The 18,328-nt window shown below is 40.6% G+C and overlaps 1 protein-coding gene across 1 annotated transcript in view; it reads right to left on the reverse strand.

Moving 5' to 3' along the window:
* The window catches only part of ADGRA1 (adhesion G protein-coupled receptor A1), a 554,873-nt gene that overhangs the window by 32,246 nt on the left and 504,299 nt on the right, over positions 1 to 18,328 (reverse strand). Inside the window, exon 17 of the mRNA XM_084845922.1 lies at positions 12,248 to 12,393. Coding sequence (XP_084702048.1) covers positions 12,248 to 12,393 — 146 coding nt within the window. The remainder of the gene's footprint in view (positions 1 to 12,247; positions 12,394 to 18,328) is intronic.

Here is an 18,328-nt window from a genome sequence, read left to right on the forward strand (position 1 = left end):
GCCAATATTGCTGTGGTATAGGATAATCTGGATTTGTGGACTACTGGTTATTTCAGTTGTTTTACACTGTTTAAATGGAAGTCAAAATGGGGTATTTTAATTTGTATCAAACAATCAACAGGATGAGATTTTTGTCATTATGCTTTTTTACCCATATAAAGCTTCAAATTGCAAACAAATAGAATTCCCTGTGTGAGAGGGAATTCTACATGTGCATGTATATTTCTAACTCTATCTCAGTGCAATACCTGAATGTAACTACCTGGAGGACTAGCTGCCAGTTTCACTAGGCTCACAGTTTCTCCAAAAGACTGCAGGCAGATTTGGCACACATTAGATTTGCCAGAAGCTGGTTGCATAATAAAAGACGTCATCCTGCAATAGGAAAGCTAGAGCAGACCAAGTATTTGCGTGTGAAAATGTCACAGATTATCATGTTTACACTAAGTAAATATTTTTTTCTAACACATTTTAAGTGAGCCAAGTGCCTCATTTCATGTCACTGTGGTAACACCTACGGGCAACTCACTGTTTAGAAAAGGAGGCTTAAAGCTACTGACTTGCCAAAAGCCAGATACAACCTATTTATGATAGTACTGGGATTTGAACATTGCTACCCCAAGTCCAATATGATTCAGGAGAACATTATGATTCTCGTTTAAACACAAACATAAAAATAACTAACCACCCCCAAAAGAATAGTTCAGGGACTCCTCTGTATCTCCTTCTGTGCTTCATTTCATTTGTGGTCTCTAGAGCCTTTCTCTTCTTGTCTGTCTCTAACTTCTGTATCTTGTTGTTAAACCATGTCAGCTCTAGGACTAAGATGGGAGCTGCACTATTTTAGCAATTCAGGAGCAATAACCACTAGAAGTGCAATCCTATGCATGTTTAGAAAGAAAAAAAGTCCTACAACTCCCAGCATTCCCCAACCACCCATAGTTGGCTGGGGAATGCTGGGAGTTGTAGGACTTTTTTTCTGTCTAAACATGCATAGGATTGCAGCCTAAGTAGTATGTCCAACAGTGCTTGGACTGTACAAGAATTGCATTTATCCTCTCTATCCTGGATCATCTTTGCTGTAATTATATATTACAACACAATACCAAGGAATCGGAGCAATTGGGCTTGTGAAATATTCCAGTGAGACAGAAAACATGTAACACCCTTCCTCTGGCAGCAGTTCCCAGCTTAAGCATGAGAACCAGTGCAAATATTCAATGCAGCAGGCAAGTATTTTCCCATGCTCTCATAACTCAGATATCATTTCTTAGCAAACTTTCTCCAAAACCGTCTACAGCACTTCAAATCTCAATGAGTTTCAGCCCTGAAAAACATTCTTGGCACACATTTTGATGGGAAAATATCAAATCCTCAAATGACTGAAAATAAATTAGGTTTTACAAAAGTGTCACAGTTCACAAGGGTGTGAAAATATTGCATGGCAATTTGCACATCCATGTTGGGTGGCATAATTTAATTAAATTTAATAAAAATTTAATTTGTCAACAAGATCAACTCAAAAACCAACCAGAGCCCATACATCTCCAATGTTTATGGTTTGGAGCAGGTTTGGGCAAACTTTTTGGGCCATGGGCACATTTGGCAATTTGAGTAACTGCCCTGGACACTACTACAAAATTACTGCTGTAGGACGCATGGTAAAGGACAAGTAAACAATCCATGGTAGTTTCTTTAAGCTGCGCGCAAGCCAAATGTGATTTGAATAACCACCGCCTAGGTGCGGCTTGTCATCTGAACCCGTGCAGCATGGCTTGTTGGAGGGTTAAACAATCATCAAAGAACCCATGGGTTATTGATGGGTTATTTGAGAGTTGTTTCACCCTCAAATAACCCAAAGCCACAAAGTCAAGGATTATTCACATAATGCCCAGCACATGCCATGGCTTACACAAGCCACCATGGCTTATTTAAACTGCTTGTTTAAGCTGTGATGATCATGCAAACCGACCCAGTGTCATAGTTTATAGCAGCGGCATAATTAGTGACTCACAAGAACAGTGAATCAGGTTGGTTCATATCAAAATGCGAACCAAACAATTCTCCCCCTCCCCATCCCTACTTCTGAGGCATGGTGGGTGGCAACATGTAGTGTGGCTTTTTTAGCTGTGGCACCTTTTTAAATGCCCTATGCTCAGATAACCCTTGATCTGGTCTATCAGGACTCTTTCTGATATTCCTGTTCTAGCACTTGATGTGCTGTTAAAAGTTTCTGCTTGCATACTTTTTCATTTTCTTTTTAATAGGCTCACTGTAGTACTTTTATCTGCTATGAATTTTATGTTATTGATATAGACTGAACAGATTTATCATATAATTTCCCTAATCAGCTGTACCAACATTAAGTATCAATAAATGCCAGGATGGCTTTCTCTGTATTACTAGTGAACATTATCTCCTTATGCCTATTCCTAGTTCCTATAATAAACTTCCATCTAAACTGAAGTGACACTCCAGTTTAAGTGCTACAATGTATTTATAAGCTTTAGAAAACGATCATCTGAAATGGCAGCCCACTTACACATATGAAAATGTATAGGTAGGGCAGCCATTTCCTCTGATTTCTCCTTCCCCGGAAGACCCCCAGCACTACCTCCCATGGTCTTCCAGAGGGAAAAGTGTGGGAGGTGTTCCTGGAGGCTGAAGAGGGAATTAGTGGAAGTTGCCAGAAGTCTCTGTTGGGGCCAGGTTCCCTCCGTGAGTGGAAAGAGTCCTTCTTTTTGTGGAGGGGCAAGTCTGATACCAACCTATATCTTCATCTTACTCCTGACTAGGGATTCTGGAGAAATTCAAGATGGACTAAAATGAATTTGGATTTCTAAGAATCTGTCCTGCAGAATCCGCTGCAGAGTGACCCCCTCAGGCCACCTGGTGTCCGTGGACTTTCGGAATTTTTTTTTAACTTTCCAGAAATTTACACATATTTATTCATAGAAAAATACACAAGTTTCTGCTGAGGAAAAATTGAATGAAATGGGAGACAATACACTAAATGTTATGTATGAAGGTAAATTATGTAAATTGTTATGAAACCTCTTACATAATTATTTGTGTATTTTTCCACATGACAAAAAAAAAATTGCATCCATCTGTGAGCAGATGACGGAACAAAAGGTGCCTGACAATCTGTGAAACACAGATGGAGCGGATTTTACATAGTCCATACATCCCTACTCCTGACACACACAAAAAGCCTTGTGGGAGCATGAACATTTTATCTCCAAGGTTTTCCAAACATGATTCCTCATTTGCCTTAGGAAAGCAAAACATCATTCTAATTTTATCTAGAATAAAATTCTAGATAAATTTTCTCTACCATTTTACCTTGTAGCAACTATTTCTCTCGAAGCAACTCAATGACAAGAAATCTATTAAGATTTATGTGTGAACCTCTGATGTAAAACCCTAGGTAAACCCACTCATAAATGGTCCAGCATATAATATTGGAGTTGCTCTTGCTTTGACATTATATATCCCACTGGAAGTAGGACTCATTTCTAATAATTACTTTGGGTATGATCGTCAAACTGCTTTACTCTCACAAACCTCATTTATTTTACTTTTAGGATTCACCTCTTTGCCTAGCAATTGTCCTAACAACACTGATAAGTCAACTGTAATGGTGATAAATTACATGTTTTTAAATAACAAACACTCCAATTGTCCTTGGTAAAGGGCCTAATCCAGACAAAGGAGGGCACCCTCTGCTGACCACTCCCCCTCTCCAAGCCTCTCCCTAATCTCCACCCCTGGAAAGGGAGAGATCTCGGATGTTATCTCTGATCTATGATAAATAACAAGAGGATTTCTCAGCATGCCGCCCCTCTCTTAACATTTGATCATAGATTGGAGATAACATGGGCACGGACTCCTTCCTTCGCATACTGTTGATTCCCCATTTGGGACACCATCTGTCAGGGATGTTTTGACTTGGATTCCTGCATTGAGCAGGGGGTTGGGCTCAATGATCTTATAGGCCCCTTCCATTCCTATGATTCTATGACACTAGTAGCATGTGAGGGAGGTGAGGGACTTGGCAGCTGCTTGAAGGACTGACTCTTGCAAATGCCTCCTTAATCCTTTCTCCATGCAGACAGAACTACTACAACAGGTAATGCAGGTAGAACTACTAAAAGATCAGTTCTTTTATACAAATTATTTGAGAAACCACTTCATTACACTGTATGTAAATGTCTGATCCATAACGGATATGTTCTTCTTTGATATATTCTCATACTTTGGGATATTGTTAATTTGTATTTCCAGGAATACAGAAAATACTATAAATTTTAATTGACTATTCTCTGGTTCAAGCTCTATAGCAAAAAATTTAAAAGGCTATATCATTCTTTTTCATACTGGCTCACATTTCTTGGCAAGTATTTTAAATTTCAATCGAAGTGCTATAAGTGTTGCTGAAAAGCAGAGAATTATGCCTGGAAATAGCTATTATACCCTGCGTCCTTCTATCGACTTCTGCTATTCAAGTATTGTGCAAGTCTGAGAATGCATACGAATTGCTAAAAATCTCTATTGTTCATTAATGAATTAAGCTAATTACAGCACAATATGAAATGATCTAAAAATATACATTACAATTATTAGCACAAAGGGAAGCTCATTTAAAGTGTTCTTCAGCTCTGATGAGATGCATCTGAATTAACATCAGGGACATAAGTTAGATGTCCTGTTTTGCTTTTGTATTGATGATAGAGCACAGCTATGTATAAACCCGATATTACTGCATTAATTATTCAGCCATGGATATCTGCTCTGCAATCTAAGGCCCAAATTATTCCACCTCCTAAACGGGAAGATGTTCATGCAATTAAGGAAATGTTATTGGAGTGGCATAGGTCCAATGTTCAATCTGGAACACTGAACCTATAGTTTTCTAGTGGCCCCACTTCTGGGGAGATTGTGCAGAACATTGCAGATTGCCTGAAGGCGTTGAAATGTAAGGCAACCTGTGAACTACAGAGTGAACTGCATGAAGTTAATTTCAATGTTGGAAAGCCATAAATGATGGTGACTGGCCCAAATTTGGAATTGTGGTGGCCATGAATTCATTTGTTTGATAATATAGGCTTACTGCCTCACTTGTGCATTAGTCAAGATTCAAGCCCTGTCCAGACATTATACCTTATCAGAGATTTTCAACTTGTATTCAGATGCCAGCCCCATGTCCAACATCTTCATCCCCCAAGCTTCCTGCATTTTGCAGGAAGGTTTGAAGGGGGATTCTACGTGCATTTATGTTATGTAGAAGGGGGTTTCTACGTGCATTTATGTTATGTAGAAGGGAGTTTCTACTGTGCATTCCCACAGTTGGGAATTCTGTTTTTCAGCTGAACGCATGTAGAAACTCCCTTCAGATCTTCTACTCAATGCAGGAAGTGCAGGAGTGGAGAGGATGGGGCTGGCATGTGCAGAGTTGTTGGGGGGTGGGGCCAGTGCCCACAGCGCCATATCCCCTCGATGAGTTGAAATAACCTGTTTAGGCATAACACCTGAACAGGGGTTCAATGTTCTTGATTACCAAATCATGGTAACAGAATGCATTGCAATAATTCCTAGAACAAGACAACCCCTCCTAAATTCCATCAGCTTTCATATCAAATAGTTTGGGGGTGTTCTTGGACGCAGAGCTCTCACTTGAGGCACAGGTGAACTCAGTGGCACAGAGCACTTTTTATCAGCTTAGGCTGGTATACCAACTACGCCCTTATCTGGACAGAGATAGCCTACCTACACTTATCCATGCTCTGATAACTTCTCATCTGGATTACTGCAATGCATTATACGTGGGGCTGCCTTTGAAAACAGTCCGGAAACATCAGCTGGTCCAAAATAGGCAGCAAAATTGTTAACAGGGACTGGCCAACAAGCTCATATTATGCCAGTACTTTTCCAGATGCGCTGGCTGCTGGTCCCTTTCCAGGCCCGATTCAAAGTGCTGGCCCCAAAGCCCTTAATGGCTTAATGGCTTGGGGCCAGGTTATCTGTAGGATCATCTCCTCCCATATGTACCTGCCCGGACCCTAAGATCACCAAAAGAGATAAGGCAGGTGGCTACCAGGAAAAAGGTATTTTCTGCTGTGGCACACTGGTTGTGGAACAAACTCCCTAGAGAGGTTCACCTGGCACCCATGTTGTACTCTTTCCAGCACCAGATGAAGACCTTTGTTATTTTCCCAGGCATTTTTAGCATTGTAGCATTCCAGGTTTTTTTTTAGTTTTGCTGTTAAATCTGCTATTGTGTTTTAAATATCTGCACTGCTGCTCTGTTTTTAGTCTGGTTGTATTTTTATTCTGTAGTTTTAGGGTGCAATCCTATGCAGATAGGCGGCCACCTCTGAACTCAGAGGCGACCACCTATCCAATCCAGGGCAGGAGAAGCACAGAGGGGATCATTCTCCTCCATGCTCCTCTTGCCCTGCATTCTCGGCTAGACAGCCGATTGTGGCTGTCTAGCCACTGGAGGGCTGAGCGGGGATAGAGGATGCTGTACGACACATTGGATGTGTCGTACAGGCATTTCCGCCCTCTCCACCCTGGAACGCCCGCCAGCATGCCCCATTTTGGCCACTCTGCGCTCCTCTTGCGAGCACGGAGCACGCGGAAGTGCGGGGAGGTCGGTTTTCCAGGAACCAACCTCAGAGCACAGTTTCCGAGGTCAGTTCCTGGAAAACCAGATATTCTATGGCCATCTAGCCACTAACTAGCCGCCATAGGATTGCTCTCTCATCTATTATATCTTATGTTGTATTTTAGTGTTTTTAATTTTGTGAACCACCCAGAAAGCTTCGGCTATTGGGCAGTTCTTCATCTTCTTTTAGAGTTCACATAATCAATTATTTTACCACATATTCCACCACAAATTTGCACCTGATCTGGTAAAATTATCCTTACCATTTGACATGATGAGGCAGACAACCAGACATCTTTCCAGAGCAGCTAAGGATATTTTGTCCATATATATGCACAATAATTCTTTACCACCTCCTTGCAAAGATATCCTGATTATTCCCAAACATATTCCAAAAGACTGGGGTTGGTTCAAAGAGACTGAATCAAAGTAAGTATTTTGAAAACTATCTAGTTATATCTAATGCTAATCTAACTTAAGTCCTATTCATTTCAATGAATCTACTCTAAGTAGGACTAACATTGGATACAACCCAGTATCAGTTAGACTTCTGATGAAACACATAGGGAAACAGAACTGATCCACCTTTTTCAAGAACTGCTGGCTTATTTCATCAGCAAGCATAGGAAAATATGCTTTAAAGTTCAAATTGAAAAAAAGAAATCGATGTTTTATATCAGGGGCGCACAACCTCTTTCAACTCAAGGGCTGAATTCCATTTTGGAGAAGCTTTCAAGGGCCATGTTCCAGTGGTGGGTGGAGCTGAAGGCAAGAGAGGCGGGGCCAAAAACACCAGCATATTTTAGGTTAAAGCCCTTAGTGCAAGTAACTAAGCACTAGGAGAGGCATTTCAACCCTTTAGAATGGGGGGAAACTGCACAAGAGCCAGGAAACCACCAAATGATTGGTGGGGCCATCTGGGGAACACTGGAGGAGAAATGGGATCCCAGAAGAGCTGGATTTAGCCCCCGAGCCTGAGGTTTTCCACCCCTCTTTTATATTATAAAACGTTGCACAATGAAGCAGAAGCATGTTTTTATTATTACAATTTAACGAGGAACAGATTAATGGCTCTTTCATGCAGAGCTTTTATCCCTTTATCTCATGGAAGTTTGCGGGTCCTTTTCATGACGCTGTCAGCCTCCAGGGCACATCCAGAGGTATTTCCTGATTATTCCATCTCAAAAAGATCCTGAACTAATGAAGTTTTTTTTTTAAAGTTGGATTGTTACGCAATTAAAACAGCCATTAGATGGTGATATTTCATTGAGTTCTATGGAATCTTGAAAACCAGCAATCATATTGTTGCTCCTGTAAACGTGGAAAGGCTCCACAGTGGGGGGACTGCAAGTTTTTACTTTAATATAAAGGCAGCCTAAGTCAGGCATTACAGGGGCCACATAATTCTCAGCTAATGAAAGCAAAAAACCCTTATACTGCAGAGACCAGCTTAGAAAAAAAATCCAAATCTACAGCTTCGCTGAGTCATAATGTAAGTTGAAGAAAAACCAAGCTTTTGCTGATCATTTCATGTTTTAAGACCCAGTTCTCTTATTTCTCTGCATGGATCTTTTTGTTTTTTTAATAATGACCTAGAGGTTTCTAAAGTAGTTCATCTGTAATTCCTTGCAAGGTTATGGTTAGTATATGTGCCAGCCTAATAAATATAAATACAAGAATAAAAGTAGAAATCTGAAACCTTGTTGTTCACTCAATTACATGTAGTAATTGCACAGATTCCCTGATGTTCTTCTACACAGAAACATTCACCTGCATTTGAAACTGATAACAGCACATTTATATGCCATTTTCTGCCATTCTACCTGCTGCAAGAAACAATGTTTCTTTGGGAATTTGTTTGGTAAAATATCTTCAGAGGAATGTTGATTGCTTAATTGTCTTCAACAGTATTTGTTTATTGAATCTCAACATGCCCCCTACAGCAACAGCACTCTATAAAAATGTCCATCTGGAAGCTGGGAAAACCAGTCAATTCTATACATCCAGTAAAACAGAAGTAATGAAAGCAGTATCAAAACAAAGTAGACATTTTAAAACTAAATTACCAGATTTGTCTAACACAGGCCAAGATGTTATCTATGTAAACCGGATTTAAAGATAGGGCCATACAGAACCTTGGAAATACAAAAAATGACACGTCCCTATAGAAAGAATTCATCCCTGCATTTAAAAAAAAATCATATAAACAAACATGCAGTAGCTAAGCTTCAGATTCTAAGTGCATGAAAATAAAAGCAGCTAGAGACAATTTTAAATCAACCTAATCATCTACCCTTCTCCAGTGGATTTAAGGAAGATAATATGGAATGGAATGCTGAACACTGTGAATCCTAACTTTTTGAAAACACAGCAAAAAACATAATCATTCTTCCAAAAGGGAAAAGGGGGCTAATTACAAATTAAAGGCATTTTAATGTTTTGAACACATTTTAATTTTCCACGTTATATGCCCATTTTCTGTGTGAAATGAAATAGATTCTTCAGTATTGTTCAACTAAGCACTAAGTGTTATTGAATTATCTTAAACATTTCTGGGTTTGTGCCTCTAGGACTAATGATGTCCTTAGAGAGGAAATTACAGAATTATTTTAGACAGGTATTAAACAATTACTTCCAGGTTCTGTTATTGTAAAAGTAGGGCTTTTGTTATTACTCTAATGTTGTAAATATGTTGTTGCTGTTCAGTCGTTAAGTTGTGTCCGCCTCTTCATGACCCAATGGACCATAGCATGCCAGGCCTTCCTGTCCTGCGCTCTCTCCCGGAGTGTGCTCAAGTTCATATTCATTGCATCGGTGATACTATCTAGCCATCTCATCCTCTGCCGTCCGCTTCTCCTTTTGCCTTCAGTCTTTCCCAGCATCAGGGTCTTTTCCAGAGAGTGTTCTCTTCGCATTAGGTGGCCAGAATATTTGAGCTTCAGCTTCAGTATCTGTCCTTCCAATGAGCACTCAGGGTTGATTTCCTTTAGGATGGACTGATTTGACCTCCTTGCAGTCCAGGGGACTCGTAAGAGTCTTCTCCAGCACCACAGTTCGAAAGCATCAATTCTTCGGCGCTCAGCCTTCCTTATAGTCCAACTCTCACAGCCATACATTACTACTGGGAAAACCATAGCTTTGATTAGACGGACCTTTGTCGGCAAGGTGATGTCTCTGCTTCTTACTATGCTGTCTAGGTTTGCCATAGCTTTCCTCCCGAGGAGCAAGTGTCTTTTAATTTCATGGCTACAGTCACCGTCTGCCGTGATCTTGGAGCCCAAGAAAGTAAAATCTGTCTCTGCTTCCATTTCTTTCCCTTCTATATGCCAGAAAGTGATGGGGCCAGATGCCATGATTTTAGTTTTTTTAATGTTGAGTTTCAAACCAGCTTTTGCACTCTCCACTTTCACCCTCAGCAAGAGGCTCTTTAGATCCTCTTCGCTTTCTGCCATTAGGGTGGTATCATCTGCGTATCTGAGGTGGTTGATAATTCTCTCGGCAATCTTAATTCCGACCTGTAATTCATCCAACCTGGCATTTCTCGTGATGTACTCTGCATATAAGTTAAATAAGCAGGGCAACAATATACAGCCTTGTCGTACTCCTTTCCCAATTTTGAACCAATCGGTTGTCCCATGTCCGGTTCTTACTGTTGCTTCTTGACCCTTGTACAGGTTTCTCAGGAGACAGGTAAGGTGGTCTGGTACTCCCATCTCTTTAAGAATTTGCCACAGTTATTTATTATTGCTCACTTGTATTTGTGAAATGACAGTTACAACAAAAGTCTAATTCAGTAACCTGACAGTTTGTTTCGTCCAACTCAAATAGGAATTGAATTTGGTATACACACACTATACTGGGTTTTTGCAACCTGAAATAATGTTCTACATTAATAACCTTACTGCACCATGTATAACTAGCAATTATTCATTTCACCATGAACTACTGAGTGAGGAACATTATAATGAATCACAAACTGCATATGCTCAATTTATATGGAGCATGCAGAGCTTCTATCAAATGTTGTCTTTTTTTCTTCCATTAGACAGATCTAATCAACTTCCTCTGAGTAGAAAATATTGTAAACAACAGAAAACCAATGATGTGAATAAATACTGATTTTTCAATGTGTTTCTCTGAACATAGAAATGCAGTACTTTTCTTTAGATTTTATATAAACACTATATGGTCATAGGGCAAATTTCACTTCAACTAAAAATGTCATTTTTATGCAGAGGTGGCCATGCTGCAATGAATTCACCTATGTTTATGGCTACTGGACAACTGCCAAACAGTTTGTGCTGCATGGCTCTGTCTAGGTTCTAGAGCACTGGTTTAATCTGTCCAGCTCTGCTGAAAGGTCTCCAGTAACCCTGATATAACAGCTGCAGTCATCAAGCTGATTACCTTGAAGCACTATTACTTTGAGGTAGACATGCTGGCTTTAACTGGTTCTAGCCATTTAACTGAGCTCCAGTTAGCCAAATAAAGTACCCTGTAAAGCAACTGATGGTCTGAAGTTCATTCGGTATGAAAGAAAAGCAGTGTAAAGGAGATTTGCGTCCCAGGGAAAAAGCATGTTCATTGAGAGGTCTGTTGGTAAAAGGACCCTGACACAAAATCAACAAAAATATTCAGAGTATGCTAGTCACAAGAGTAATGATAACCAACCATTTTACATTCTTAAAAAACTCAGTTAAGTGCAAAATTAAGGAATTTTTGAATACGGTTATAACCATTAAGATATAAAAAGGAAAGGAAGAATGAGTAATTCTATGACTGGTATGATAGCTTTAACTTTGGCCTACAAAACATAGTAGAAGAAATCACTAAGTGACTAAGCAGTCCAGCAATGACTCATTAACTGGACACTGCATTTAAATCTTCACAAATGATTAAAACCAGCTAAGGTATCAAAGTATACCAATCTTTGCCTATTTTTCCTTGTTAAACACATTATGAAAAAAGGCACTGAGAAATATATTTCTAATGAAAAGCTAACAGTGAATGTTAAATTCTTACTACACACTGCAAGAAAATTTAGGACCCACCCCCCCCCAACACATTCTTGTCTTTCTACCCTCTATGAGAAGTCTGCAGTGTGGTGTAAAAGCACTAGAAAGAAGGATTTTTCAGGTATTTACATAGTCTGGCCTGGTCTGGACATATGTATTTTGGATTAATAAGTCAAGATATGCATGAGCATAACCATAGTTTCCTGTGCACTATGTCTATGCACCTCCCCTCCCCTCTTCTCTTTTTGGCATGCCATGAATAACCCCAAAAGTATTAAATTAAGTATACTTTCCAGTTATGTCTGAACCAGGAAACTATGGTTATCAAGATCACAACAATCACAATCTTAAACCAACTTCAAACCATGGTTTAGGATTCTGTGATACTCACAAAGAGTATCTATTTTAATAGAGCTTCTGCATATTTGGTGCAAGTTTTGAAAACATACAACTTCCAGAAATACAGGAATGTTTGCATTTCCACTATGTTTTGATCTGAAGGATAGCAAAGCTTAATTTTTAGAGCAAATCTCACAGAAACAATACCAGTAATCATCCATACCTGAGCAATGGCTGTTTTGGGTAAGAAGGCTGGTCACTGTTTTGAGAGCTCTGAGGCTTTTTTGTAACTTGCTTATAAATATTCCTTGCAGTCACTCCAATCCACAGCATAGTAGAGAGCGTGGAATAATGTAGTACTATACCAACCTAGAATAAAATGGTGGCAATGAACAAGAATCAACAAGTGAACACAAAAATAAGATAGGCTGTAATTATCATTATATTGTACATATTTACAGGTATACTGACATTTTTGCAAAATGAAAAGAATGTGTGGTTGCTTTATACCCCCCCCCCTTTTGCACCTCCCTGGCTCCTTTTAATCAGTGCAAGAAAATGAAAGTGAAGTGAAAAGCAGGTGGCATCTCCAACTTAAACCGGTGCTTAAAACTGCTGAGAAAATAGGATTTCTATAAAACAGAACATACAAAATGTGCAAGTTTGAGGATTTACTATCATGATCCATTTTTTTCTGTTTAAATGAAGGGCGGGGGTGGGGGGAGAGAGTGAAAAATGCTTACGTTTAAAACATAAAGGGACAGCACTTTTTAATTCACTGATTGGCTCATGCAGATGTGAAGGTTAAGGCTCATATGCACAGACACTTTGGGTTGTATTGAATGGCGTCATTCTGCTAGTGTGGAGACCCTGTTTTTATTCTTGCGCAAGTGTAAACCCAGTACTTTGATTCTGCTTATGCAAGCCATTGCACCAGCCGTTGCACAAGCTGTTCCGCAAAATGTTGTAAAAGCCATTGCACAAAGGGTCGCACCAGCTGTTCTGCAAATTGCTGCCCAAGGCATTGTACAACTCATCACAACTTCATTAGACCAGGTTCTGCTAGTTCAGTTAGTGGTTGTGCAACTGCTAGCAGAACACCAACTAGGGATGTCGAAGAAATCCGCAATGGATTCGAATGAGTCCATTTTCTATGTATGGACCTGACGATTCCGCAATGGACTGGCTTGTTCCAAGTCACTCAGATTCTGCAGACTAGGTGTTTGTTTGTTTTTACTTTTGGAGGGGACTAGCACAAGTGTGTACTTGCCCAAGCGTGCATTTGCAAATAGGAATGAAATTTTTGTACATCCCTTAAAAAAACACACACAATTCTGTCAATGAGTGGATAGGGGAACGAAAGGCGCTTGACAATCTATGAAACACAGACATAATGGGTTTAACAAAACCTGTACATCCCTAACACCAACCTTTGCAAGTTTTCTGCTAGCATAAGTTTACATTTAACCCAGTACTAACACAAGTAGCACAAGCAACACCTAGTCTAATGAAGTTGTAATGGGTTGTGCAACACCTTGTGCAATGATTTGAAGAACATCTTGTGCATCACCCAGTGCAATGTCTTGCGTAACAATTTGCAGAACAGCTTGTGCAATGCATTATGCAACAGCTTGCACAAACAGAACCAATGAATTGGATTTGATATTTGCACAATGAGAAACACAGGGCTTCTACAAGCAGTAGTAGCTATTGGAATTACACCATTGGATACAGCCCTTTGCTCCCAATTTGCCCAGGTGCCTTATAAGGGGGAAGAATCATCATGTCTCATGAATGCGATTATGTCTCAGAAGCAGCTGTACCTCTGGTTATTATGAAATATAATAAAGTAACTATAACCCATGCTCTTAAAAATGCACCGCTTGTATATATCCCAGCGTGAGCCTTGCTGTGAATATTCTGTACACACCCCTGATTGGAAACCCTTTGCCCACGGCCACCAAGACATAAAATGGTGTCCTTGCCAATGTTGGTGCTTTACATCAAATTAGAAAGGGATTATACAAGGGACACACAAAGCATGTGGAACAGGAGAGCCTCATGCTAAATTTAAACCTTGAAATGTACAGTCAGATCTCTTCAAAATATGCCCCCTCACTCAGAGAAGGGCCAGCACATGCTCAGTTGGCATGGGATACTTAAAAAAACACGAAACAAAACAAAAAATTATGATCATGGTATGATCATTGGTGGTATTGGAGTTTTTCCAGCTTAACAGAGTTCACATGCAGCCCATGCTGATGACTTGCAATACTCCTTAGCTCTTTCGTTGCTATGTATTATGTGCCATCACAAACAGGGAAAATGAGACATTGGGTGAACACAGGAGATAATGCTCTTCCAGGACCTGGGGGATATACTCACAAGAGGCCTATCCATTTGTGGGAGATAATAGGTTTTAAAACCACTCAAAAACATGACTGTGAAAACTACTCCCTTCATGGCTACAGTTCATGTTTGAATTTAAGCTTCTTGAATTAAACTTGAATTGATTCGCTAAGCTTTGCTGGCAAGCGGATAATAGACCTGCTACTGTTTTGCTAATTATGCTGCATGTAATGCAAATTAAATGTATAGGGTCAATGAAAAGGCGACCTCCATCTGCAGCATTATGCCATTAACATTCAATTTAGCCTGGTGTAGAGAATGGAGTGGCACATCCTAAATCTTTCATAGACCCCACACAGCAATTAATGACCAGACAAAAGGGCTGGCTTGCTATATTGATTATGCATCTCAGTTTATTGACTCCTTCTTCCTCACTCCCACCAGGATAAAAATCAATGCTTGTTTGTTTTATTTTTTAAAAAATAAATATCAGATGTTTTTATTTAAATCAGATTCTGTTTTTGTTTTGTTTTTAAATTCAGCTTCATAATGTGTCCTTTAAAATAATCTGGTTTAAAATATCTGAATAATAATAATAATAATAATAATAGTGGTGATGATTATGATGAAAACATTTCAAATCCATAATCCTGCTCTGTTGAAACAGTACCCATAGCCCTCTATGTAATACATTGAATTAAAGCCTGCTTTTCTATGTAAAAGAATAAACTGAAAGGGGAGGGAAAGTTGTGACTTTTTAACAGAGCAATCCTATGCTTTTTGAAGGAACGCTCCAACGTTGGAGCGCTTTGAATATCCAATGCTCTGCCACCAGACGCCTGCCAGACCACAAGGAGCAATGGAGGCAATCTTCACCTCTCTGTCCTCCTGTTCTTTATTTCACCAGTGGAGTCATGGGGACAGGAGCTGGAAGGCTTCAGGAAGTTGTGGATCCTCCCTGCCCCCTTCCCTTTCATTTGCATCCTCATTTGCATCGTCATCTGCAAGGGGTGTGTATGTGTGTGCGTGTGCGTGTGCATGTGTGGAGGGTAACAGTCTCCATTCAGATTTCACCATTCAGATTTCAGTGTAGTGGTGAGAGTGACGGACTGGGAGCCGGGAGATCCGGGTTCTAGTCCCCACTTGGCCATGGAAGCTCACTGGGTGACTTTGGGCCAGTCACAGACTCTCAGCCCAACCCACCTCACAGGGTTGTTGTTGTGAAGATACAACGGTGAGGAGGAGGATAATGTAAGCCGCCTTGAGTTCCTTGCAAGAGGGAGAAAGGCGGGGTATAAATGCAATAAATAAATAAATAAATAAATAGCAGTGTCTACAGCCTTGGAGGGGGAACTCTGAAATATCCTACGGTCCCTGGAACCATAGGATTGCTCCCCAACTTAAGCATTACAAATACAATATGAGAATAAGGTTATCTTAAATGGCCATCTCCCCAATTTTGCCACCCCTTCTGCAGGGTCATTTTGGGGATTTTCAGAAGTGTGTGTTCGTGTGCAGGGAGCCAAATGAAACTTACCAGGGGACTGTTCCTGGAAACTGCTGGAAGCTGCATATCTCTTTTACCCAGCAGCCCCTTTGCATTGATGCTACACCATCATGTAATGTAGTGGTGAAAGGTCCTCTGACTTAAAAGGTTTTTCAAATGGCAGCTGCCAGCAACTGCCTGGAGGAGGAAGTGAGCTGGGGGCAATTTGGTGGAACCTTTGCTCCCTCCGTTCCTACATTTTTACTGAAACATTAGAGAACTTCCAGCATATCCCATCAGCCATACCAGGATGGCTATTGGCCATGCTGACTGGGATTACTGTAGTCTATAACATCAGAAAGGTGCCACATTGGGGAAGGCTGCAGTAAGACATTAAGGGCACAATCCTATGCAAAAGTCCTACAACTCCCAGCATTCCCCAGTGAGCCATGCTGGCTGGGGCATGCTGGGACTTGTAGGACTCTTTTCTATCTAAACATGCATAGGATTGCACCCTAATTGCAATTATTAATATTGTATGTAATATTCATACTCTGTCAACCAAAGAACATAGACATTTACTTTCCATGTTATAAAGAAACACTGCCCAGTAGTTACCAGTCCTAGGTTATGGAAAGTACTGGACCCTTCTTCAAGTAAGTAATCTTACATGTGAATACAGAGATAGAAATCTTTAATTTCCCAAAGCACATATAAATTTGCTTCTACAAAAGGCATGACAGATTTTGGATTATGCTGGTGGGTAGGAACTATTAAGTTGCAAACAGATATGTCTTAGTTGTAATAACAGCAAATTAGTATACATGCTTGTTAAGAAAACATATGAATGAGACAAGCTGGACACTTGATTTAAATCAGTAATTTAAACTGCTTCTTTTTCTTTGGTGATTTAAACTGCCTTCTTTTCAATCAATCCTTCCCTGACTCCCACTATCTATTGTTCGCAGTCTTCTGGGTGAAGTAGAGGAAATGTTCCAGCGGAGCCAGCAAGGTTCTGCGAAGAATTGGCAGGCACAGCACAGACCAGCAGGAGAGCTGCCCGACGACAAGTGTCAGTGCAGTGGAGCAAGAGCTAAACAGGACAGAGCTGTCCAGCAGGAAGGAGCTGGTTCTATTTGCACCAGTGACTTCCAGGTGCCAGCAATTGCAGGATTAATGTAGTCAGCCTAGCTGCTCCACCCTTCCTGGTCTACTTATGGGTGCCTGCTTCTCTACATACTTCAGATAAAGATTCTTCCTCCTGAGTGGGGCTCTGAAATGCTGCCACGCATTTCAAGCTTAAGTGCAGGCTTGTTTCTGCCTCTGCTCTTGAGATCCTGGTGGTGATTGCATGGGGTACAGAGTTGGGGTGGGTTACATCCAGTTGAGGTACATTAGTTCCTCTGATTGTTCAGTCTCCTTCCCACGAGTGGGGTAGCGCTCTGAAGTATGGTCTCAGAGGTTCCCTCAGGGCAAACATAGTTCTGGTTTGTCTTGGGGCTCACTGTAGAGTCTTCTTCTGAGAAGGAGTTCTTTTGTTGTCTGACTCCATCACTGAGAGCAGGTCCTGACACCCTGCAGGCACAAGAACACTCTAAAAAGTGGAAGCACTGTTGCGACTGGTGGTGAGGATGAGCAGGACACCCCATGATGGCACAGAGCACCCTTCCTGAACCACGTGGTCTCCAGATGTCCCAGAATTCCTGACCATTGGACATGTTGGCTGTAGCCCAAAATATCTGAAGGACACCAGGTTAGGGAAGGCTGGCACAGATCATGGAAATACTAAGAATTTAGCTACCTAAACTACCTGAAACAGGTGGCTGCTGCTGAACAAAAATCAACCTCATTTCTGATTCTCCTCCTCTCTTCTGTAACAATTAGTACAACTTACTCTGTGCTATCACATCATGTTGTGTGCTTTCCCACATGTGCCACATCACTGGCTGCTGCTGGAAGGGCAATGCACCATGTTGTGAACCTCCCAGACAGCTTCCACTATTGGGTGGCGGCTGTGGCTGCTGCTTCTTACTACTACTACTACTACTACACAGGAGATATTGTACTAATGGTTACAAAGGAGTGGTGAGAATGAAAGCCATAGCTGCTTTATCTGGTGGTGGTTGTGTGTTTTTGCAAAATTTGTTTATTAATATAAGCATTTTTAAAGCTTATATTAAATCAATCAATAATATTATTCTCAGATGTTGCGCTGCATGCTCCTCCTGTTCATGTTAACTTGGAAGTGAATCCCTCATTTTTTAGTGGGTTAGATTCAGACTAAATTAGTTGAACCTAGATCCCACAGAAATCAAGGGGGCAAGTTAATCATATCTTAGCTTAAGCCCCATTGATTTCAATGGGAACTAACTTCAACTAACTTAGTCTGGATCCAGCCCAATAGAATTTACTCCCATGCAAGCATGAATAGGATTGCAGCTTAAAAGAAATGTGTTTTTGGAAGCCCAG

This window comes from Heloderma suspectum, chromosome 3, assembly GCF_057233095.1.
Source record: "Heloderma suspectum isolate Gila_16-S chromosome 3, 16-S_ref, whole genome shotgun sequence".
Classification (NCBI taxonomy): domain Eukaryota; kingdom Metazoa; phylum Chordata; class Lepidosauria; order Squamata; family Helodermatidae; genus Heloderma; species Heloderma suspectum.